This window comes from Lathyrus oleraceus, chromosome 4, assembly GCF_024323335.1.
Source record: "Lathyrus oleraceus cultivar Zhongwan6 chromosome 4, CAAS_Psat_ZW6_1.0, whole genome shotgun sequence".
NCBI classification, from domain to species: Eukaryota; Viridiplantae; Streptophyta; class Magnoliopsida; order Fabales; family Fabaceae; genus Lathyrus; species Lathyrus oleraceus.
The window spans coordinates 471,034,989-471,060,187 of record NC_066582.1 but is presented as its reverse complement, the minus strand read 5'-3'; the positions used below and the strand labels follow the sequence as shown (position 1 = coordinate 471,060,187).

At 34.2% G+C, this 25,199-nt stretch overlaps 2 protein-coding genes across 3 annotated transcripts; both read left to right on the top strand.

Moving 5' to 3' along the window:
- Positions 1-619: 619 nt before the first annotated feature.
- Positions 620-1,233, top strand: LOC127076209 (agamous-like MADS-box protein AGL62). The gene has a single exon (XM_051017795.1). It carries the CDS (start codon positions 675-677, stop codon positions 1,197-1,199), a length of 525 nt encoding a protein of 174 aa, XP_050873752.1. The 5' UTR covers positions 620-674; the 3' UTR covers positions 1,200-1,233.
- Positions 1,234-1,752: 519 nt separating this feature from the next.
- LOC127076208 (AT-rich interactive domain-containing protein 4) lies at positions 1,753-24,483 on the top strand. Of its 2 annotated transcripts, none has more exons than XM_051017794.1 (16): positions 1,753-2,071; positions 2,159-2,313; positions 2,444-2,632; positions 3,355-3,408; positions 3,568-3,656; positions 4,079-4,352; positions 4,524-4,580; positions 4,836-4,867; positions 5,041-5,176; positions 12,389-12,562; positions 18,300-18,935; positions 19,748-19,885; positions 19,973-20,071; positions 21,194-21,294; positions 23,759-23,849; positions 23,968-24,483. In XM_051017794.1, the coding sequence occupies exons 2-16, from the start codon at positions 2,167-2,169 to the stop codon at positions 24,088-24,090; spliced, it is 2,340 nt and encodes a 779-aa protein (XP_050873751.1). In that variant the 5' UTR covers positions 1,753-2,071; positions 2,159-2,166; the 3' UTR covers positions 24,091-24,483. The 2 variants fall into 2 exon arrangements, with proteins under 2 accessions (XP_050873751.1, XP_050873750.1); XM_051017793.1 differs by having other exon boundaries at positions 1,754-2,065.
- Positions 24,484-25,199: the final 716 nt, after the last annotated feature.

Below are 25,199 nucleotides of genomic sequence, written 5' to 3'. Positions count from 1 at the left end.
AGATTGGGAACATATAATGTGATTGAAACATAGAGATCAATTAAAAGAACAATACATTAAAAATGGCTAAGGATAATCAATAAAACTATTATCACTAAAAGTAATTGTTGATATATGATAAATATTTCATAGATACGCGTTCAATAGAATATTCAAGAAAATGTAGTATTTTAATCTTTGAACTTTCATTAAATTTAATCACTTTTAATGGATATTTGAAAGATACACTTAAAATTTGAAAAATTAATAAGATTAAGAGGTATTTTAATAATATAATAAAATTTTAATGAAATTTTGTGTATAACTAAATATTTTTGAAGGTTTAAATATAAGAAATATTTATATTTCAAATCAGATTAGAGAAATTAATAAGAGCATTTATTAACAATAAAATTACAAAATTTGTTAATGATATAATTATGGTAGGAGATTTCAAAACTAAGAATCTATAAAGATTTTATTGCAATCTTACAAAAGATATTATTTAAAATAAAAATATTTTGTTATGAATTAAATATAATCTTCATAAATGCTTAATGATTTTGATGTGTTTACATGTTTCTATAAAAGGGAGTATCATCTACTACTATTTTATAACAACTACTAATATTTTCTCTTTGTATTTTATTGGGTTTTTTCTTCTATCACTTCTTTTGGAAGAAAAAAAAAATCCAATGAATTCTTCTTCTGAAAACAACACATCAGAAAAACACAACCACACATGCAAGAAAAACCCTAAAATCAAGAAAGTGGAAAAAAGCAAACATGGTGTGGCCTTCTCAAAATGCAAATTAGGACTTTTCAACAAGGTGACAGAGCTATCGATTCTATGCAAAGCAAAAACTGCAATCATCATCACTTCACCAAACAAAGAAATATATACATGTGGTTACCCTAATCCTGAAGCTGTTATTAATCAATTTATTGACATGGAAAACCATGTGATCAACAATGAAATAAGGAAGCAAGATGAAGAAACAATTGAAACCTTAAGTCTTCAACAAGAGGCACTTTTAGAACAATTGCAAGAAGAGAAGAATAATTTACAAGATGTATTAGAGGCAAAAAACAATAGTTTTTATTTTCCTAATTGGTGGAATCATTCTATTGATGACATGACTTTGCAATCTCTTGAGGAATATAAGGATTCTTTAGAAAATTTGAAGCTTAATTTAGTTTCATCTTTAGAAGGAAAATAGAATCAATTCAATTTTAATTTTCAGTTAGAACTCCATATGCTTATTTGATTTTATTTTGTATTAAAAAGACAAAACATGTATTCTTCCAATAATATTTAAAGTTTGTACTATGAGTATATATAAATGGTGATCTCAAATTTATCACTATTAGTTTTGTTTTTATTTTTAGTTGTTGTTTCTCATTATTAATTTTGTCATAAAATCTCTATTTCTTTTTGTATTATTTAATCAATAGACAATCTATAGAGTTATTTACAATAATTTTTTTGGTAAAAATAATTTTTTTAATAAAAATAAAACACAAATAAATATTTAAACAATGCAATTAAGAGAGTCAGGATTAATTAATAAATAAACTCAAATATGGTTGGATAAGATGATTATAAAAAATATCTCTAAATTTGATTTGGATTTTAAATATTGACCTTTTAATTGGAACCACCGGTTTATTTAAAAAAAACAACAACACAACTTTACTTACAATTTCATAATTAAGTTCAAATTCACAAAAATTGTTACTAGTATTATTTATTTTTACAAAACGAATCAGAACGACGTCGTTTAAGTTTAAGAAGAAGAACAACATGAAAGAAAAAAACGTGAATCCGCATCGCTTTCCGAATCCTCTTGTTCATCTTTGTTCAATCTTCATCCTCAAATCCCAATCCACAAATCGCGTTAGGGTTTTCACTTTCTCACACTTCAACTTCTCGTTTCATCACACACGCACTTTTTCCCTTCAATCAACAACTCACCAAACCCAACGATGCAACGCAGCTTCACAATTCCTCCGTAATTTCGCGGTAACGGTGTTTTCCTCGTCGGAGAATACTTCAGAACTCAACCTCATCGATTTCTAGCTTCATGTTCGTGTAATTTGATTCGTATTCAGAAGCTTATTTAGTCTATAACTTCAATTTTTTCTCACTCTCTTTGTTGTTGTTGTTCTTTACTTTTAGCTTAAAAGATGTTGCAGTTTCATCCTCAAGGAGCTTCTAAACAGACTTGTACTGTTCTTGCTGTTAATTCTGATACACGTTCTGTTGAGCAGAAGCACCTGACGGATCATAGAAAATATCCTTTTCCTGAGTTGGTTTCTTCGGGGCGTCTTGAGGTATATAAATTTCACATAAAGTATTGCAATGTAGGTTTAGAAGTTTTTGTTTTGTATTACTAATTTTGTTTGAGTTTAATTATGATGTGATTCTTTTTACTATTTTTTTTGTTTTTTTTTTAAAATGAAGGTGCAAAGTCTCTGCAATCCGGAAAAGGAACAATTTCGGAAAGTTCTTGAATCGTATCAGCCGAGTTTTGTTTACTTACAAGGAGAGAAGTTAGTGAACGAGGAAGTTGGTCCATTGGTTTGGCAAGGTGTGGAATTATCCACTCCTGAAGATATATCAGAGCTCTTCGGTACCACATTGCCAACGGTTGTATGTAACCTGAATTTTAATATGGCTCTTTTGTTCTTTATTTGTAATATAGGGTATTAGGTTAGGCATATAGAGATTAGTGAAGAAACAAATTTGAGAGTTTACTGATGTGTTACTTCCTAAGTTGTTAATTTTTGGTGGGTAGTACTTACTATTATTGATCGCGGGAGAAAGATGGTAAACTGTTAAAATTATAAACTGGGAAGAATGTTAGAGACCATGGTCTATGTGAAAGATGGTCTATTATTAACGTGTTACTTTCTAAGTTGTTAATTTTTGGTGGGCAGTACTTACTATTATTGATCGTGGGAGAAAGATGGTAAACTGTTAAAATTATAAACTGAAAAGAATGTTAGAGACCATGGTCTATGTGAAGTCAGATCACGTGTGTTGCATATAATTTTGTAGTCATGTCAATATTAAATATTGAACTAATCAATAGACTCGATAGTATTCATGCCCAAATGGCAAAAGTGTTGCTGGGCTAATGATTATGAGACGATAAATTTAGGAATAATAGAACATGCATAGATTTTGTGACATATCACCCATTGCTAATTTTTTTTACTTTTAAGGCTTACCTAATTTGCATTTTTATGTTTATATGATCACTTTTTATGTTAAATTAACTAATTAAACTTAACCAATTAAGCACTTTCCTTGCCTCAGTTCACATAGTGGATATGGTATTTTATTTGATGTAATTTGCAAAATATCTTCAGGTTTATTTAGAAATCCCAAATGGAGAAAGTTTTGCAGAGGCCCTTCATCTTAAGGTACTTTTGTCTAAGCTGAGAAAACTTAGATATCAAATGTCAATAGACTATCATTATTGATACTTGATTGTGATTGATGATAAAATGATCACAAGAATACCGTGCATTCTGGTAATGCTATAGGGAATATTGGCTGATTCAGGTTGTTTGACTACACAGGGAATCCCATATGTTGTATTTTGGAAGAATGCCTTCTCTCAATATGCTGCCTGCCATTTTCGTCAAGCATTTTTTTCAGTGGTGCAGAGGTATGACATCATTTATTTGATTGATTGCAACTTGCATGATCATGGTGCTTTTACTACATACAATGGCTTTTTATGTCCTAAATCTAACTGCTATACTGATACAGCTTACTAGTCAGTTTTGATGTTTGATTATGGTTACATATACGTGATGACACATCCATGTAGTGGGTCCTTACGAGAGGAATAATTTCTTGTAAAATTTGTGTACCTATATAGTTTACATGTCATGTTAGTTAATCTATGATTATTTAACTAATTTTTGTTTTGAGTCATGATTGGCCAGAACTTCCAAGCCCAGTATGACTTTTTCTTTTCGCTTTGTGGAAAAAAAACTGAAGAAATCAAAGTAGTTCTATTTGTTAAGAATTTTGAAATTTTGAAATATTTCTTAACATTTAGTGGTGTTTTCAAATTTATTGCAGTTCATGTACACATACATGGGATGCTTTCCACCTTGCACATGCTTCTTTCAAACTTTACTGTGTTCAAAATAATCAAGTACTTACTGATAGCGATATGGGGCCACACCTTCTTGGTGACTGTCTCAAAATCAATGTTGACTCTCCAGAGATTGGTGAAGAAGAAGACGAAGACGACGATGATGAAGAAAGTTCCTCCGGCAGTCTTCCTTCTATACAAATTCATGATGATGAAATGAACTTGAGATTTCTCATCTGTGGTGCACCTTCCACTGTTGTAAGCTTCTTTGGAACTCTACTTCCTTTCTTTTGGTGCTAAAACGACACTTACGCATGCATAATGTTTTGCATAAAGTAATATCCGTAAAACTATCACACCCATAAATGCATGTTGAAAATATATTTTTCTCAATGTTTTCCAATTATAAATATGTTCGTTTCTTTTCAGGATGAGTCATTGCTGAGATGTTTGGAGGATGGACTCAGAACTCTATTAACTATTGAAGTATGTTGAGTGTATCATTTGTTCAAATTTCATTTTCCCAAAATGTTTACTATGAACATTGCTGGGCTATTGTTTTCCCATCATTTTTCAGCCTTGTGGTCTTTCCGTGAAAGGAATAAACATAAACTGATAAAAGACCACTTGTTGTTGAGTGGCTTTTTACCACTCTCCTGTCTGTGAGAGCTTTTCGTAGTAATTTTTCATTCCTTCAAGGTGATATTTCATGTGGTTTTCTTAATTTTCTCATCTTTTCAGATACGCGGTTGCAAGCTCCATGGCAAGTATAGGTATGTTGATAAGACTTACATATGCCTAGTAGTCAAGTACTTATACTTTTGATAACTCATCTCTCGCATTTCTCTTCAAATTATTTTATGATCATTTACTTTTCTTTAGGACTTCATTAGAAATATGAATATGATTGCAACATTGTAATATATACCTTTATGGTGCTTTATAGTGCCCCTCCACCACCTCTTCAGGCAGCTTCTTTTTCACGTGGAGTTGTGACCATGCGATGTGATATATCAACCTGCAGTTCTGCCCATATCTCACTTCTAGTATCTGGCAGTGCACAAGCCTGTTTTAATGATCAGGTACCCTCCAAGTGTCTGCACTGTATTTTTATTGCTGAAACAAACAACTAATTCTATCTGCACATGCTTTTAATTTTTTAATTCCAATCTTACGTTGCTCTTGCATAATAACTTACGGGTACATATATAATAGACTTAAATGCATTTTGGTCCCCCTATTATGACAAAAATGAATTTTAAGTTCACCATATTTAAAACTAGCTTTTTGGTGTCTCTATAAAGCAAGTCTTGGGATTTTTTCGTTTCCCTCCTTTTTTTTTTGTTGATGTGGTGCTCTCATTAATGGGGTGGTGCTTAGTTGGCATTAATGAGTTTGAAAAAATGTTTTCCAAACTATTATTGTTCTAGTTTCTTTTTTTTTTACTCAAACCAAATTAACTCATATTATTATCAAATAAATTCATAATACATTCAGGAGGATAATAAAAATCCCTGGGAGGAGCATAAGAGATAGATGCCCTTGCCAAAGCATGAGCACTATCATTAGCTTGTCATCTAGTAAAAACAACCTTGAAGTTGTTGTGCCTTTTTAGAATATCTCTACAATCATCAATAATAGTCATATTCTAACCTATTATAAGTTATATGATGTATATTATAACCCACTATTTTACAATCTAGCTCGAAAATGACATTTGCAAGACCTGATGCCACAATTCATTTGTAGTGCATTATACAAACCCCAAGCCTCACACTCTATTGTTTGAAGATCACGTGACACCAATCTGTTCTAGCCATAACAAAATGACCACTATCATCTCGAACACACGTTGTTGAAATGTGATACCACCTATATTACATTTGAAAGAATCAGAGGGGGTAGTTAATTATATAATTTATATATTAAAATATTAAAATTAACTTATAAAATATCTGGGAGTAAAAACTCTTAAATAACAATGACAATGAAAAATTGTAAAATTAAAAATAAATTACAAGTAACAATATATGAAAATAACCGATCTTGGCTCATCATAATCCACCTCCTCATCATTATCATCAACATATGAACCCTAGAAGTTAAACTCTTCCATTTGAGTCTTTTTTCTTCACCTTATTTGTTCTTTTACATTCATCTTTCATAAAATTCAACCGCATCATCATTTTTTTTTTATGGAAACTGATACGTAACAGTGAAATTTAATTAATAGTAATTACAATGAGGTTTTAAGAAATTTGAGTCTTTGGTTCTCTCCTTACAAGAGTTCGAGAGCCTAGTTTCTTCCTCCCTAATAACCTCTTCTAATTTTCTAGGATAACTCATCTAACTACGGTTTTCTCATTTTATTCACACACAATAACTACGTAATAAGTGCTACTAAATGTATTTTATTCACACACTCCAAATAACTACTTAATAACCATTGCTAAATGTTACTACCTCCGTTTTTTTTATTATAAGTCGCTTCCGTTTTTTTTATTATAAGTCGCTTTGGAAAAATATTGTGAACCATAATATAAGTCGTTTTATAATATTAATGAATCATTAATGTTATTTTTTCTATTATACTCTTAAATATTTATTATTCTCTCTCTTTTCAATTATGTCAATTTGTCTTAGGACAAGTAACGGCAAATAAAAAGTAATCGTGTGATAGAATGAACAGGCATATTCAGTTTTGATTTCTAGTTTATTTAATGCCAAATTGTTAATAATTAATTGTTAGTATATATTTACACCCTTCTTAGGACTTGAACTTTGGACCTCCAACTCCTTTTAACCCTTAGCTCAACTAGTTCAAAACAGTTGAGCTATCCCTCCCATCCCAGTTTTGGTTCCTAGTATTCTTAAGGTCTAACAGTTTCCTCCCAAATCTGTTGTGACATTAACCCGTACTAGCATCCAGACCAATGTTTAGAACCTTTAGAGTTTACGTAGAACCATTAGAGAATTGAAAAATCGTAACTCGTGGATCGTAAGATCTTACTAATGGTATAAAAATATATTTATATATGTATTATTATATACACATGCCCAAAAAAAGGAAGCTTGAATGAAAGAGGAGGTAGGGTACGGTTCAGAATAAGGAAGAGGAAGTAAATATGGAAGAAGAATTGTGAATGAAGAGAATTTATGTTGAAATAATACTCTTTTTATTTAAAAGAGTTATGATACGTGACTATCTAAATTTCCATTTAAAAAAAAATTAATAAATAAGGATTTTAATATGGTCCGACCTAAATCCATACGTGCTTTAGAAAATTAGGGGTTTTTCTTAAAAAAAACCTCAAAAACAGATGCGCGACGCATCTCTGAAAGAAATCGAGTTAGCTTTTCAACTTGGGCGAGTTCACCGAGTTCGCCACTTATGATTTTACCTAGATCGTAGCATGCTGGCATGCGATTGGAATGTTGGGTCGGACCAGGTTATGAGTTGATTGACAATCCTGCATACTAGTCCATGTAGGCACGACTGTCTTGGCTAGGCATGACAACGGGGCGGGTCGAAGATGATTTTTACCTTCCCGAATCAAATCCGAATCCCCAAACAATCCTCGTTCTCCTCCCCAAACCCAAACGGGATGGAGAATTAAAAACGAAACCCGTCCCAAACGGGTCCGGGTATCCCCGTCCCACCACCATCCATTTAGGGAAATCAATTTTTTAATAGAAATATTTATTTTTTTAAAAATCAAATTCCATTACAAATAATAAAATAAAACAATCTAAAAAAATTCCATACATACATTTTAAATATTTTAAATAATTAATACAAATCAAAATATTAAAACATTATCCACTTATTTAATATTCTAAATCATTAAAAATAAATAATAATGTACATAATAAAATAAACGTGGCGAGTTCGGGGTGGGTACTAGTGTCCCTATTATCCGATTCGTCCCCATATTTTATAATTGGGGAAAACCCAAACCCAGTCAAAACGGATTTTCCCCGTCAATTTTGGGGCGGGTTTGGATGGATATCCACGAATACGGGTTATATAAGATAAATAAAAAGGGAAAGAGGTTACACTATATTGATTTATATACTTAAATATGTATTATAGTCATAAAGGTTCTAAATTAACTCAAAAAGCTTAAAACATCCAAGCAACACAACCAAAGACAAATGGATATGATAATCTCTTAACTAATATCTTGAAACAACTAATTGATGCATTGTATTAGTTAAAATAAAATATAATTGATGCATTTCCTTAGTAAATAATTACAGTTGTGATAATCAATTTATAATCATCAAAAGAGAGTATATTCTCTTTAGTATAAAAAAATATAAACGGCTGATGAAAAAAAAAAGTGAATAAAACAAAGAAACATTATGCGATATAATTGCAACGTCACATTATTTAAAATGTGTGTCTAGAGTTCGAACTAAGATTATTTACTAGATGTTTATTCCATAACAACTATATAAATAAAATTGATAAATCAGCCTAGACCATTATTTTTTTATAAATCAACAACTTAAAAAAAAATTGTGAATAAAACAATGAAACATGTGTGTAAAATTGATAATATTCGACATACATACAAAATTACATTCAATAATATCATGTTACACTTTTTATTGTTTGCATAGTCTCCTTTTATTTTTTCCTCTCTCAATTTTCTCTTATAGAATCTATGTTTCTCCGACACACACTCATGTTTCAAATTTCTCTTACAGAATCTATGTTTCTCACACACACTCATGTTCATGAAGTGGTCTCCATTACATGCCAATATGAGATGCAAAATCAATTTGTCATATTACAAATTTTACCTAACAAATAATTTAAATTAAATATAAAATTAAGCAAAACAATCTTAGGGGTGCAAAACAATCTTAGGGGGTGTTTGATTGATGAATTCGAATTGTATTCCTAGGAATGTAAGGTTGGGAATCCTACATTCCAAGGTTTGTTTCAAATTTTCACAAATCATGTCCAGGAACTTTTTATTCTAAGGTATACAATTTATTCATAAAATTTTAAATATTTATTCCTATGTCAAAGAGTCAAAGAGTGGGAATCTTATATTCCCATGAGAATAAAGAATAACCAACTATAACTACCTATTTCTATATTATTTTAATATATTTTTTATATTTTTAAATTTTTAAATTATAAATAAAATAAAATTCAAAAATATTCTTAGAAATCTTAATAACTTACCAAACAAATGGATGAGAATAAAGTTCTTTCCATTAGCATTCCTTGGAATCCTATTCCCATCATTATTATTACTTGGAATAATATTCCTATCTAATAATATTTCTATCTAAGTGTTTGGCAAAAACTAAATTTTTTAGGAATGTTTATAATATTTATTTAATTTAAAAGTTATAAAAAATAAAATAAATAAATAAATATGAGTAGTAGTGGAAAGTTGTAGTTAGTTGAATTTTATTCCCATGGGAATGTTAGATTCCCACCCTTTAAACCTTGGAATAAAAATAGAAGAACCATGTATAAATAAAATTTCTGGATGTCTTGGAATACTTTTTTAAAAGTTGAATCAAACATTGGAATGTTGCATATATTTTTTACAACTTTGAAACAAACACACTCTAAGAATGACATTCCTGAGATTGTAGTTTTAATTCCTCAAACAAACACACCTTTATAATTTTATGTTTGACAAAAAATTGGTAAAGGTAGTTAATTCTTGTTAAGAGTCCCACATTAGACAATATATGACATGAACATGTCTTTATAAGTGGGGGTAATCCTCACCCTACAAGTCGATTTTGTAGGGTTAGGTTAGACCCAACCACATTTCTTAACATAGTATCAGAGCCTCGTTTAAGATCCGGTAGGCCATCTACTATTAGGTTTCCGCCATCGGGCCACCCATCATTTATTTCCACGCTCCAGATGTCCAGTCCTGGGCGTGAGGGGGTGTGTTAAGAGCCCCACATCGGACAATATAGCCCGAACATGTCTTTATAAATTGGGGCAATCTTCACCTACAAACCGGTTTTGTGAGGGGGTGTGTTAAGAGCCCCACATCGGACAATATAGCCCGAACATGTCTTTATAAATTGGGGCAATCTTCACCTACAAACCGGTTTTGTAGGGTTGAGCTAGGCCCAACCACATTTCTTAACAGTTTTTTGAACCGCCTTTGCAATTTTAATAACAGAGTATTTTAATTAGTTAAAAAAAGTTTAAATTATAAAATATGAGAATGTCTCGCAATTCTTTTTGTTTGCACAGCTCAATCAACCTCCATTGAGGCACATATAAATTTTGAACTAAAGAATACAACTTTTCAACAACAATAGAAAGAAGAAAACACCCCTAATTTTGATTCTTCTTTGATGCTACCCATTTTCCTACAAAACAAAAACACCCCTTACTTTTATTCTTTTTCTAAAATTTACCCAAATTAGAAACAATACAAGCAAAGATGAAGAAGCAGGGAGTTTTGGAGAGTTTTACAATCAAATCCAAAACCCTAACTAACCAATGATCCATCGAAAGTGGTGGCAGTGGCGGATGTGTGACAGTGAAAACTCGATTTTGACGGTGATTATCTCCAGATAAACCCAGATTTGACAGTAAGTTTGTGTCTTCTAAACAATGGGTTCATGAAAGAGTGGGGGAGCGCAATTTTGTTGGTGGGGAAAGGGAAAACGTGAAAAGGAGGAATTAGGTTATGCCGTGCTCGATGATGGTGATGTAAGGAGAATAGGAGAAGAAACTGGGATGTTTCTGAAATGGAACAAAAATATGAAGAGAGACACATGGGGTAGGTGATTTGCTCTGATTATGCGAAGAGAAGTTGGATAGGTGAAAATAAAAGAATGAAGATGAAAGAACTTAATTTCTAGTGTTTTAATTTTCCTATGAAGCTCCGACACGCCTATCAAATGGCGTGTCCCTGCATCGGACACGTATCCGTTGGATACGCGTACGAACCGTTTCAAACACGTTTTTGAAGTGTCCAACGAACAAAATTGAAATACAGCAAACAGGATATGACACATTATTTCAAATAAGAGACATGCCCCAAATCAAATTCTCATAATTAAAATTCTCCACCGGAAAAACAACACGATATTCCATATTCCATATTCCATATTCCATATTCTACCTTTCATATTATCTTTAGTATTCTTGTTTTTTCATCTTTGTTTGTTTTCATCTTCGCTGCACGACGCTACTTGTGTCTCCACAAGATTTTTTCATCTTCTCTGTTTGTTTACATCTTTGTTGCACGCCGCAGCTTCTGTCTCCACAAGGATTTTTCATCTTCTTTGTTTGTTTTCATCTTCGCAGCACGCTGCTGCTTCAGTCTCCACTAGGGTTTTTCATCTTCTATGTATGTTTTTCATCTTCTATTGTAATCTGTAACTTGGTTTTTCTGATGTTTCTGCGTTTTGTTTTTATGGCCGAGTAAAAAATACTTTCACTAGTGTGGAGTGACTATGATATGATTTGTATCATTTTGTTTTAGATAATTTTCCTTAATTGAAAGTACTCAGAATGTTTTGGTGGATTTATGTTTTTTTTTTTTATTGAACCTACTAAGTTTAAATAAACATAATTTTTTTCTTCTCATTTTAGACTCTTCTTAAATTGTGCTTATAAATTGCATTATTTTATTAATATAGAATATGTATATGGCCGTGTTCGTGTCCTATGTTTTTTTATATTAGCGATGTCCTTATGTCCGTGTCGTGTCCGAGTCCAGGGTTCATAGTAATTTTCTAATATTTTCAATTGTTGTTTTTTAAATTGTTTTTAAGCATTTAATTATTTTCTATTTATAAATTAAAATGACATTATTGATTACTATTTGTTTTTTAACAATTTAATATATAAATTATATGATTAATTTCAACAATAATGACATGGAAAACATTTTTTCCAATTCGTTAATACTAGCTAGGCCCCACATCATAAAAAATGGAGGGTATAAAAAAATCTCAAAACTTGCTTAATATGGGACCAAAAAGCGGATTCTAAAAATAGGGGGAATTAATGTTCATTTTTACCAAAATAGTGGGACCATAAGCTGATATGCCTATAGATTATAATTCTAAGCATTGAATTATTAATTTTTTTCTCTTGAATAACGTTTTATAACAATTGTCTTCAGAATTTAAGCTTAAGTTTTGTGTGGAAAGAAACAGTCCTTTGACCAATTTTCCATTAAATATTAAATCAACTGTGTAATATATGCACTGTGCAAGAAACTGTCACTGAATAATTTGGATTCTTATTCTTTGGCCAATCGAGTTTTTTGCTTTTGTCTTTTTAGCTCTTGGAGAATCATATAAAAAATGAGATAATTGAGAAGAGTCAAATAGTTCACGCACAACACAACAACGAAGCAAACAAACAGATTATGTCCGAACCTCGCAGATCTGCTTCAATAGCTTGTGGAGCAACTATATTTGAAATTACCATGAGGCTTCCTCAATGGGCTTTGCAGGTTCTAATAATTCTCAGTCTTATTCACATTCTCTATTGCATTATTATCTGTATTAATTGTAACCAAAATAGAGTATTATTTGTATTAATGTGTCATCCCTTCTTGCTAGTTTCTTATTGGGAGATTCATCAATATTTGAGTCATATATGCTTTACCTGACTTATTTATTTAAATTTTTTCCAAATAGTTTTATGATAAAAACAGAAGCCATGTAGTTGTGTTTGTGATAGGACACTATTAGAGATGCTTTTGTATAGAGTTTGCATGTTAAGAGTATAAGCAAGGAGAGAAGAAGAAATTTTGTTCTTGTATTTCTCAAGAATGCATAGTACAGAGGATCCATATATATAAGGAATTGATAAGGCTAGGCACTAACAAATTCTATGCCAGCTGTACAGCACTAACAAATTCTATGCCAGCTGTACAGCACTAACAAATTCTATGCCAGCTGTACTTAGTGATAACACAATATAAGCCCTATAACAAACTCTACAAAAGCATCTCTAATAGTCCCCCTTAGAACTTGATGGGGCTTCCAGCAACTGTCTTTTGTTGACAACTCTGAGCTTGTTCCTCAGAGGAAGAAACTTCACAGCAGTAAGAGGTTTTGTCAGTGCATCTGTCCACTGATCCTGGGCAGACACATGAGCAATAATTAAGCTTTTATTTAGGACCTTTTCTCTCACAAAAAATATGTCTAATATGTCTAATTCCATGTGCTTAGTTCTGTTGTGAAGCACAGGGTTGTGAGCCAAAGTGACAGTGCTGAGATTGTCACAGAGAATTCTAGGAACCTGAAATTTGCACTTAAGCTCTTGAAGGAGAGATTGAATCCACAATAATTCTGCAGCCAGTTGAGCCATGCTTCTATACTCTGCCTCAGCACTTGACCTTGCTACCAACTGCTGCTTCTTAGACCACCAGGAAATTAGGTTAGGACCTAAGAAAACACAAGCACCGGATGTGGATCTTCTATCATCTGGGTCTTCTGCCCAGTCAGCATCACAAAAACCCAGCAGAGATAGAGGCTGATGTTTAGGAGCAGGCTGAAGTAACAAGCCATGAGTGAGTGTACCACTGAGATACCTGAGTATTCTCTTAACTGCTTTCCAATGCTCCTCCAAAGGATTTGACAAGAATTGACACACTTTGTTGACAGAATAGGATAACTCAGGCCTAGTTAAAGTGGCATACTGCAAGGCACCAACAATAGATTTGTACTGTGTAGGATCAGAGACAGTAGCCGACCCAAACTTAGATAATTTGCTACTAGACACCATAGGTGTGGGCATACCATTAGCAATAGCCCTGTTAACCTTTGCAAGTAAATCACTGATATACTTGGTTTGTGAGAGTATAAGAGATCCATTTGGCATATGAGTTACCTTAATTCCAAGGAAGTAGTCTAGTTGACCTAGATCCTTGTTGAGGCTCTTGACTAGGCTGGCAATAAAGGATGGAGAGTTTCCAGTGATGATTATATCATCCACATAAACCAAAATCATAATGGTTAAACTGTCAGTATGGAAGAAGAACAAACTGGGATCACATTTACTTGCCTTGAAACCATGCTGCACCAGAGAACCTTTAAGTCTGTCAAACCAAGCCCTGGGGGCCTGTTTTAGCCCATACAATGCTTTATTCAACCTGCAAACCAAAGACCTATTAGCAGCTTCAAACCCAGGGGGCTGAATCATGTATACTTCTTCCTCAAGCACACCATTGAGGAATGCATTGTTAACATCAATTTGCTTAATTGACCATTGATTAGTAACAGCAAGTGTGAGGAGTGTTCTAACTGTTACAGGTTTAACAACCGGAGAGAAAGTCTCAGTAAAATCGCTGCCAGCCTGTTGATGGAATCCTTTGGCAACCAGTCTTGCCTTGTATTTATTAATAGATCCATCAGGGTTCTCCTTAACCCTAAAGACCCATTTGCAGCCAATGGGCCTTTTTGAATCAGATGGAGACACCAATGTCCAAGTCTGATTCTTCAAAAGAGCATGATACTCATCCTGCATAGCTTGAAGCCAGTGTGGGATAGTCAAGGCTTGTTTAATAGATGTAGGCTCCATATGAGTGAGAAGAAGAGTAGGATTAAGCCTAGGTTTAACAATACCACTCTTAGCTCTAGTTTGCATAGAGTGAACATTTTGAGGATGGAGAATAGGAGAGATGAAAGCAGGACTAGCAGAAGAATTAGAGGGAGGTAATGAAGAGGGAGAGATTGTACTTGCTTCTGCAAGATCAGAAAAGATAGCATTAGGGGAGGGTGAACTAGGCTGGGATGATGCTACAGGAGTGGAAACATTAGAATTAGCAGCAGTAGTGGCTGGAGTATTTACAGAAGCATTCATAGACTGTCCATTAGAGGAAGAGTTTGCAGAATTAAGGGGTGAGGAAGGACTGGTTGAAGGAGGAGCAGTAGGATTGTCATGATTTAAGGGAGGGATATGATGGACAGTAGGGGAGGGAAACCAGGACATGGCTGAGGGAGCACCAGAGGGAGTGCTAGGGGAGGAACTAGAAGGAATATGGGAGGTGGAAAACAGGGTAGGATATGGAAATTTTGACTCATGAAACATCACATCTTTAGAGATATAGATGTGACCATCTGTAGCGAAACACTTATAGCCTTTATGCACAGTTGAATAGCCTAAAAATACATACTCCTGAGATCTAAAGTCTAGCTTGTGAGAGTTGTAGGGACGAAGAAAAGGGAAGCAAGCACACCCAAACACACGGAGGCTAGAATAATCTGGTGACTGATGCATCAATTTGAAATAGGGGGACTTGTTTTGGAGAGAAGGACTAGGCAGCCTATTGATAAGATAAGCTACAGTGACAAATGCATGATCCCAATACTTGAGAGGCATATTGGAATGAGCAAGCAAGGCTAGATCTGTTTCAATTATATAACGATGTTTTCTTTCAACTATACCATTTTGATGGTGAGTGTAGGGACAAGTAAACCTGTGAATGATGCCCAATTCAGTGAGGTGCTTAGTGAGGGGTTTGAATTCACCACCACCATCACTTTGAACAGTTTTGATCTTGCAATTAAACTGGAGTTCTACCATAGATTTGAAGTGAAGGAATTGGGTGAGAGTATCAGATTTCAACCTAAGAGGAAACACCCATACAAATCTAGAGTGTGCATCAACACATGTGAGAAAGTAGGAGTAGCTACCTGAGGAAAGAATGGGTGCAGGACCCCATAGATCACACACAACAAGTTCAAATGGGTTATGATAAACTGTAGTGGACAGAGATGAAGGGAGTCTGTGTGATTTGCCAAGACAGCAGGCAGAACATAAATCAAGGGAAGGTTTGTGAGGGATAGGAATATTGCAGGCCTTAAGAATTTCTATAAGAACATAATGATGAGGGTGCCCAAGTCTTGTATGCCATAGAGCATACTTGCTAGTGGCAATAGGGGAATGGCAGGTCATTGAATGATCTATGTTAGAAGGATTAGAGTGAGAGACATTAACAATAGGATTCAATGTACTGAGAGAATTAGGAATACTTTTATTTATATAAGAGGCAGAATTACAAGAGGGAAACCAGTTGCAAGTGGCAACTGTATTACAAGAGAAATTAGAGTTTAAGCTAAGTCTATTACAAGAGCTAGGGCTAGAGCTAAAAGACTTGAACTGAGACTTGGACTGAGATGGAGTAGAGGAGGAAGGTGAGGAAGGATTGACAAATCTGTAGAGTCCATCAGCTCCAACAGTGCCACTAAGAAGAACTTCAGAAGAATCCTGCGATTTTACAAGACAAAGTTGAGGATGAAACTCAAAGAAAACGTGACTGTCTTGTGTAAATTTACTGACACTCATAAGATTTTTGGTGATATGTGGCACAAGCAAGAGATTGTTTAGGATTAGGGATGAATTGGAATAATTAGACAAAGGAAAATTCATAGAGCCTACAGAATTGATAGACAAACCTTGACCATTTCCCATAAACACTTATTCTGCACCAGACAAGGAGGAAGCATCAGACACATTTGAAGCATCAGGAGTAACATGATGAGACGCACCTGAATCAGGGTACCACCGCTGATTGTTAAAGCTAGGGTCAGATCCTGCTAGAAAAGCTTGTGGTTGCTGCTGCCTGGGTGGTGTTGGCCGTGGAGTGGGAGGATATCCAAAGGATGGATGAAATGAAAGACATGGTCGCGGTGGTGGTCGTTATGGTCGCGGGCATCTCTAATAGACACCATGGCCCAATGGTTTTGATGGCTTAATCATTCGGCCCAAGTCACACACCTCATGCTCCCACACATACAAAAGTTAGGATAGTCCTTGATTTTAAGGCATTCGCTCTTATAAGAGAGAGAAAGGTAGTGGGAAGTCATTCATAAAGTCAGTTAGCATTTGTTAAGAGTCATATTGGACAATATGTGGCCTGAATATATAATATCTGAATATATAATATAAGTGAGGGCAATTCTCCCCTGTCTGTGACTCTCTTAGTGTTGGTACTTGTTCAGTTAAGATGTACATAGTCTTCAGGGTACGGTCATTACGCAGCAATATATCAAGGCGGTTCTGTAAGGTTGAGTTAGGCTCAACCACAATTGTTAAGATGATATCAGAGTCGGATTCAAGATCTGTTGAGCAACCTACTATCAGATTTCCACTATTGGGCCATCCACCATTTATATCCACACATCAAACACAATAGTGTTGGGCATAAAGGGTGTTTTAAGAGTCCTACATTGGACAATATGTGCCTTGAGCATATGTTTACAAGTGGGGGAAATCCTCATCTTACAAGCCGATTTTGTATATTCTCTACTCTAGGAGCTTCATGCTCTTGGTTAGGAGTTTAAACAACTTTGGTTTAGTTTATTTATTTTATTTTCACCATTGTAGAGCTTTAAGCTCAAAGTTGAATTTTCATCGAAGACACCTCTTTCTCTTTTTAAAAATATTTTAGCAGAGTTTATTAGGACAATTAGCGCTGCTATGAAATGATTAGGATTTGAAATGTCGAGGCAAGGATTTCTTGGATTGAGATAACGGAAAAAGAGTTCCATTGAGGTAGTCTATAGTGTTGGGTGGGTTACTTGAGGTTAGATATATCCTTTCATCCAGCTTGGCTGCTCATAATGTTTTGACATCAAAGTATGTAACAGGACTGATTAGATTGTTGTATTACCATTGGACTGAATGCATGCCTCTGCTTTCATCTATCTTGTCTCATTGCTTTTGCTTTTACCCATCTTTCCTCTTTCAAATGAGAGTATAACTCATTGATTGACCTTACTGTTGGAAGAATGGTTCATAGATAATTTACGGCATGCTTACTGGACTGTATCAATGGAGTTCCTACTACTTATAAGTGCTGTTGTTGATACATTACTCCTGCTAATTCAACCCTAAATTATTGTCTACAGATGTAGTTTTGAATGAAACTACTAGTTACTCATTAGGAAAGGTTGAGCTAGTAAACCAGTAGCTCTATTCCCCTATTTCCTACAGGGTGAATGGGTCTGCTTTCTATAGTAGAGCAGTGAAGTGCTCAATCTGTTTTCAAATTAGATGATCTGCATTTCTACGGTAAATAATGAAGTGGAAACAGGATGTTGGCATGTTGCCAAGGTTTTCTTGCCTATAAATATAGCATCTAAAGTGTTGTATCTTACAAGAATTGGAATTCTATGTCTAAACATATTTACTTGTGATTCGAATTCTTTGCTAAATAAATGTCTTGTTACTCTCTTCAGATTTTGCGACAGCTAGCACCTGATGTTTCTTATCGAAGTTTAGTTGCACTTGGCATTGCTAGTATTCAAGGGTTGCCTGTTGCTTCTTTTGAGAAAGATGACGCGGAGCGCTTACTTTTCTTCTATCAAAGCTCAGAGAAAGACGGATGTGCAAATGACAATATAGTTTTCAGCAGGCCCCCCATTTGGTTGAGACCTCCCCCTCCTACAAGAAAGAGATGTGAATTAAGCCAGGGTGCTAGCCTTGACATACACAATGAGGTCTTCACAGGGCAGGGTGCTGTAAAAAATGTAGATGGAGAGGAAAAGGATAGGAAAATGGTGAATGGGATTAGTACACCATTAACTCCAGCTAGGCAGAGATTAAAAGTATCTGCAATGAGGCCAATTCCTCATGTTCGTCGCCATAGAATGACACCTTTTTCTGGACCTTCTGAGATAGATAGTTTCGGTGGTGCCCATGTTGAAGCTAATGTGCCACTTGTCCCTATGAAGCGCAGTAGTATTGGAACATCATCTGCGGCCCATAGAAAATCATTTTCAAGCTCAGCTCATTCTAAGCAGGTTATTTCATTGAATCCTTTACCATTGAAGAAACACGGTTGTAGCAGAGGCCCAGTACAGACTTGCTCTGAGGTGAGTTTACCTTTGTCAGTTGTTTGAAATAATTGTGATCAATTTGTTGGCAAATACAACTTGATGAGTTTCTATTTTTAAAACTTATTCTTCTAAATGCTACATATGTTGACGATAATGACTGTTGTCATTTTTCTAAAGAGATTTGAGATTTTACTAGTGTTCCAATATTAATGTAATGCAACTTCTCTTTAAAAATTATAATACAGACCTAATGACGAATAATTGTCTTGCAGTTGCTTATTAATTCATATCGATTATCTGACTTTGGAAATGCACGAGCTCAGTAATATGTATGTATTGATTCAATGAGTTATTATGCAAAGATGAGCTGGATAATGTTATACCAAAATATTCTACCACATTATATAGTAATCTCAAAAATGATATAAGAGTCTAAGTTACTTATTCTTGAAGGATGGTGTCTTTTATCTTTCACTTTCTCATAATACATCGGATCCCATCAGAACTCCACATTAAAAGAAAGGGAATAAAACTCACTTTCTCATTGATTTCCTATATATGATTTCTTTTTAGAATTCATATTTTCTAGAAAGATGCTATCCTAAATATTAACAAACCATACTGGGTTTAATAAATCTCTCTATGATTCAAATATTCAATGGAATCCATATTCCCTAAATACGTTGTTTCTTCTTTGTTCGTTTTCAAAAAAAATTAAACCATATTCCATCAAATGGTGTTATCCTTAGTATTACTAAATCATACTGGATTAGTCAAACTCTCTATGACGCAAACATCCAATGAGAATATACTCAAACTTTAAAAAGTTGAACACTGTGTGTGTGTAGGATGAATTTATTAAGGATGTCATGGAGTTTCTGATTCTCCGGGGGCATAGCCGACTGATTCCCCAAGGAGGGCTTTCCGAGTTCCCTGATGCCATTCTGAATGGAAAGCGCCTTGATCTCTACAACCTATATAAAGAGGTGAGTTCAGTGCAACTGTATTCTTTAAGAATTATTATGGATGAATTTTTATATAGATTTTGTTTCTAAATTTGTTGGTTTTCTTAGGTGGTCACAAGGGGAGGATTTCATGTTGGCAATGGCATCAACTGGAAGGGGCAAATCTTTTCAAAGATGGGAAATTACACATCAACCAATAGAATGACTGTACGTTTTACTTTTATGATTTTTGTTATATTGACTTTGGAATTTCACTCTGAAACTTTTACATTGATAAGATAGAAGGCTTTCTGAAGTCTTTAAAAATTCTTCAAACTTCCCAAATAATAAATAATTTAAACATGATTTTCTTGACAAAACAATTCATACTGCTTGAATTGCATTTGTTACCTGTGATCTGTGATGTTTTCCTTCTACAATTTGTAATGATTTTATGTTATCTGCAATGGTTTTCTCTTCTTCTGTCCAAGGTCCGATGATTCTCGAACTTCTTCACAAATTCCAAGAACAAGATATAGTGGTTAAGTTGGTTTAGAACAGATTTATAATTGGTTCACTATAACTGAACTGTTTAAGTACATTTGTTATAAGATAATTCAATCGTATTTTATGAACTAAACCATATGATTGATTTAGGTTTGGTTTTTAGATTAGGCTTGACCGACCCCTAGCATGAATCCTATCAACTAAGGTTTTCATAATCATATTCAATCCAATGCCAACCGTAAATACCTAATTGAAAATGGAAGTAGACAAATATATAAATTCATTATTGAATTGAATTTACTTGTGAATTCAATCTTGACAACCTATTCAATCTAATCAAAACTGAACTTACTTATGTACCCCGAAGCATGGGTACTCTTAAAATTGTGAAGTACCGCACATCATGCTTGTGGTACTTCATTTTTTTCATTATTTAGTTAAGTAGAAATTTGCAGTTTTTTTTTCATATATTAACATTATAGATTTATGTATTTTAGTTTCTTTGTTATAATAACTTAACACGATTTTTATTTTTTAAACTTTTATTGTAGTATTTTATTATGAATTGAACAATCTAGATCTTCACTAATACATCTTATAGAGAAACTCTTATTTTTATAGACGTACCTGAACGTTGATTTTCTCAAAATGCCGTATCTCGTACCAATACTGACACCCGTACTGGGTACCGTACCCTTATCTATGCATCATAGTTTAGAATCGTTAAAATAACAAAAAAAGTTTCACAAACTAATTCAAATTTTATGTAATAACTTGATGTTTGTTTATCATGTCAAATTAACTAGCTGCTAAGCTTTTTTTTCCATGTTGTATCCTGTGCAGGGAGTTGGAAATACACTCAAAAGACATTATGAAACCTACCTTTTAGAATATGAATTAGCACACGATGATGTGGATGGAGAATGCTGCTTGTTGTGTCACAGGTTTGTGCTAATTTTAAAGTCAATGAATTTATGCAATTGATTTAAGCATAATTTTAAAACTGTATTCTGCACCAAACTTTTATGTCATCTAATGGTATTCTGCACCAAACTTTTATGTCATCCAATGGTATTCTGCACCAAAGGTACTGGACGTGTGACTGTGAGATAATTCAACTTTTCAACTAATCTTCTATACCTTCCTTGGACGTGTGACTGTGAGATAATTCAACTTTCCAACTAATCTTCTATACCTTCCTGAGTCAGATAAGGGTATCATACCCAAGATGTTTGGTGCAGAATACCATTGGATGACATAAAAGTTTGAAACTGTTGGGATAAATATTCACATGCATTGTCACTTCTTAAGGTACGAATAGACAAACCAAATTGGGTTCTTATTTCTCGATAAAATTGTTCAAAAATAGAAAACAATTCAGATTTGCTCTTCATTAAAAATAGTCATGTGCAACGTGAAAAATCATTAATAAAAATTACAAAATATCTAGACTCAAAAGTAGACACGGTACGCGAGGGACCCCAAACATCGGAGTGAACTAAAGCAAAAGAGGAAGCAACCCGTTTATTGACTCGATCAGGAAAGTGACCTAACTGCGCATGTATAATGAGTGGAGAATCTGTGGTGGAGCATGTGGTAGATGACATAGAGAAGTAGTAGAGGCCTTGAGACTCACATCCGACGCCAATCGTCTGTCCCAAACTCCGATCCTGCAGAGTAACATTACTATTAGTAAAGGTGATAGAACAATTAAGGGAGCGAGTTAAACGACTAACTGACAGTAAATTAAATGGGAAATTAGGTACATATAGGACAGAAGTCACAGAGAGATGGTAAAATTTGAACAGTATCAATCTCTTGGGATCGGGTTTGAGAACCATTTGTGGAAGTTATACTCGGTAAGAAATCAGAGGTAGAGAGGGAAGAAAAAAGACCTTTAAAACCGGTAACATGATCATACACACCAGAATCGAGGATCCAAGGACTAGGAGATGATTGAAAGAAGCAAACAGATGAAATACCAGTGTGTGCAACCGAAGTCGTGGAACCAGAGGTCTGATTAGTCCGACACCACTTGAGAAAATCCTCGTAGCTTGGCGTAGGGCTCTGAAGAGAAGGTAAAGTTTGCATAGTGTCTGAGTTATCAATTTGAGTTGCATTTATCTGGCGGGGAGGTCTGCCATGTAACTTCCAGCAACGGTCGATAGTATGTCCAAGCCGGTTACAATGGTCACACTTGGGACGAGGTTTGGAGTTGGATGACCCTCCTCGAAGACGATTTTGATTGTTGCCAAGAGATGCAAGGGCAGCAGTGTCAGTGTCACCTGGTGTCAGAGCAACAATAGATGGAGGGGAAACTGGACCAAATGCATGAGGTGTAGCCAAGCACAACAATTGTTCACTACATGCATCATAGTTAGGAACAATAGTATCTGATAAAATCTGGTTACGAACGTACTCGAGTTCTGGTGGTAGTCCCTTAAGTGCCATGACCATGAAAAATTTACTTTGTTGTTCGGAATGAGCCGTAGCATCTTTTGCATAAGGCATGAGGGTTTCGTAACTCGCTTTCAAGGCATCAAGCTTACTCAGATAGGCTTGCATATCCATATTTTGCAACTTCAGTGTGTCGAGTTTGAGGATGACACTGTATAGAAAATGAACGTCGTTGGAGAAGACTTTCTTAGCCTTTTCCCAAACCTCATTGCAAGTGGAGAAGGCTTGATATTGCGCTTGGAGGTTAGGTGCGATGGAAAACCATAACACAGTACACAGAGAGGCATCCGTTTTCTTCCATTTAGCGAGTTTTGCGGCGGCAACATCAACCAATTTTGTGGTTAGGTGATCTTCATATCCCTGACCATGAAACCACATATCGACAGCACGAGCCCATATGTTGTAGTTGGCTGATCCGATTAGTTTTTCACATGGGATAAGCGGAACTTTAGTAAACGAGACGGAATCAACATCTCCCATGGCTTAAAGAAACAAAATGTTTGAACTAGAGCACAAATTTTCGAGAGTCGAAATGAAAAACGGAGACCGGATCTGTGACCGATGGAGGGAGCCAAGTGGGGTGGTTTGAGAAGTGAGAGACAAACCAGAGTGATGACACAATTTGCAAAAAAAAAAAAAAAATCTCACCGGAAGATATATTTAGTAGGCTCTAGATACCATATTGAATTAGGAGAGACTAAGAAACATTTAGGTTAAATCATGTTTTTTCAACAGCACTACGGAGACTTTATTATATATAGAGAGATTACAACTAATTACATGATATAGTCGATGTGGGACTATTCTATATACAAATATTCTCAACACTATATATTTACAAATATCAACAATTAGCAACCAATAGAAGCATGATATTAATGTGTGTGCAAGTAGCAGCAGCTAATCTAATTTTTTGTAAATGTTTTCCTTTCAATCTTTACTGTTCAACAGTAGTGCTGCTGGGGATTGGGTGAATTGCGGCATATGTGGTGAGTGGGCTCATTTCGGCTGTGACAGAAGGCAGGGTCTTGGCGCGTTTAAGGTATTGCATTTGCATCATCACTTGCAATTATACAAGAAGAGTACTGGTTCAATCCTCCAATGCAAAACACTTTATTGTATCAAGGATTCATTTTTTTGTTCTTTCACAACTTGTGCAGGATTATGCAAAAACAGATGGGTTGGAATATATATGTCCTCATTGTAGTATTACAAATTTCAAGAAAAAACAAGGGGTTGCTAATGGATATTCGCAAGGGTCAATGTCATCAAGACCCCTTTGATATAGTTTCCTCCACCCTTTCTGGAGTAGTGGCCAACTAGTTTATCCCTTTGTTGATTGATCTGTAATCTCTGTGTTTTAGATAGATTAATTAGTGAAATATAGGATAAAAAAGAAGAGAGAATTAGGTTTGGTTGACACGTGTCATAGGAGTAGGCTTTTTCAACCCCTTCCCACCTCTGTTCTTGATTAAGGGGGACAAAATATCCTAATTCAGATTATGGAACTCCTTACCAGTTTGGATTATGATCAAGCTCTCCATTACCAGCAGTGATTTGAAGTTTACTTTATTCCCACTGTCCTAATGTATCGAAAGGCAAAATGTATAGTCTTAGGCACTGAGCATGTTTATATGATTTAATCTAATACATTATTTTTAAGTCTTTCTATATCATGCAGACATTTTTGCATACTCATTCATTGTTTAATAATAATACTGGAAAAATATTTAGACTATAACTTAAATGGTGATCATGTTGTATTGTTTGTAGTTCAACGAAAAGTATAACTTTTTAAAGATAATCCGTCCTAGTGACTTACTTAAAATAAACAAAATATTTTAAAATTAATGAATCATTTTAATTTTTAATGTATCTTTTTCAATTCTATTCTACCGTCTAATTAATCTTTCTTCTGATTCTTAATATAAGAAAATATTACTTTTCAAATTTATTAAAAAAATTTGGATTATATTTTTTATGAATATAAAAATTAACATTTTCTTATATTAAAGATAATAGGGAGTATTATTTTTTATAATTTTTAATATATAATAAGGGATATGTCTTTTGCTCACTATTATTATAAATAATAATTTTTTTTTAGATTTATTGAATAATTGATGCATCTGAAATATGATTCATATATCATTTATTCAATAAATTTAAAAAATATTTTATTTTTATAATAGTGATCGGATAATGTACTTTTGTAAATAATTAATGTATCTGATATATAAAAGTATTAGATATATTTTTTTACATATTTTTTCTCTTTTATTTTTTTCTTCTTAATGTGTGAAATTATCTGAGGGAGTAGTATTTATGGACGAACACTTGCTCTTGCTGTTTTTATGTATAGACGAGATTGATGCCGAAAGAATTGAAGTTA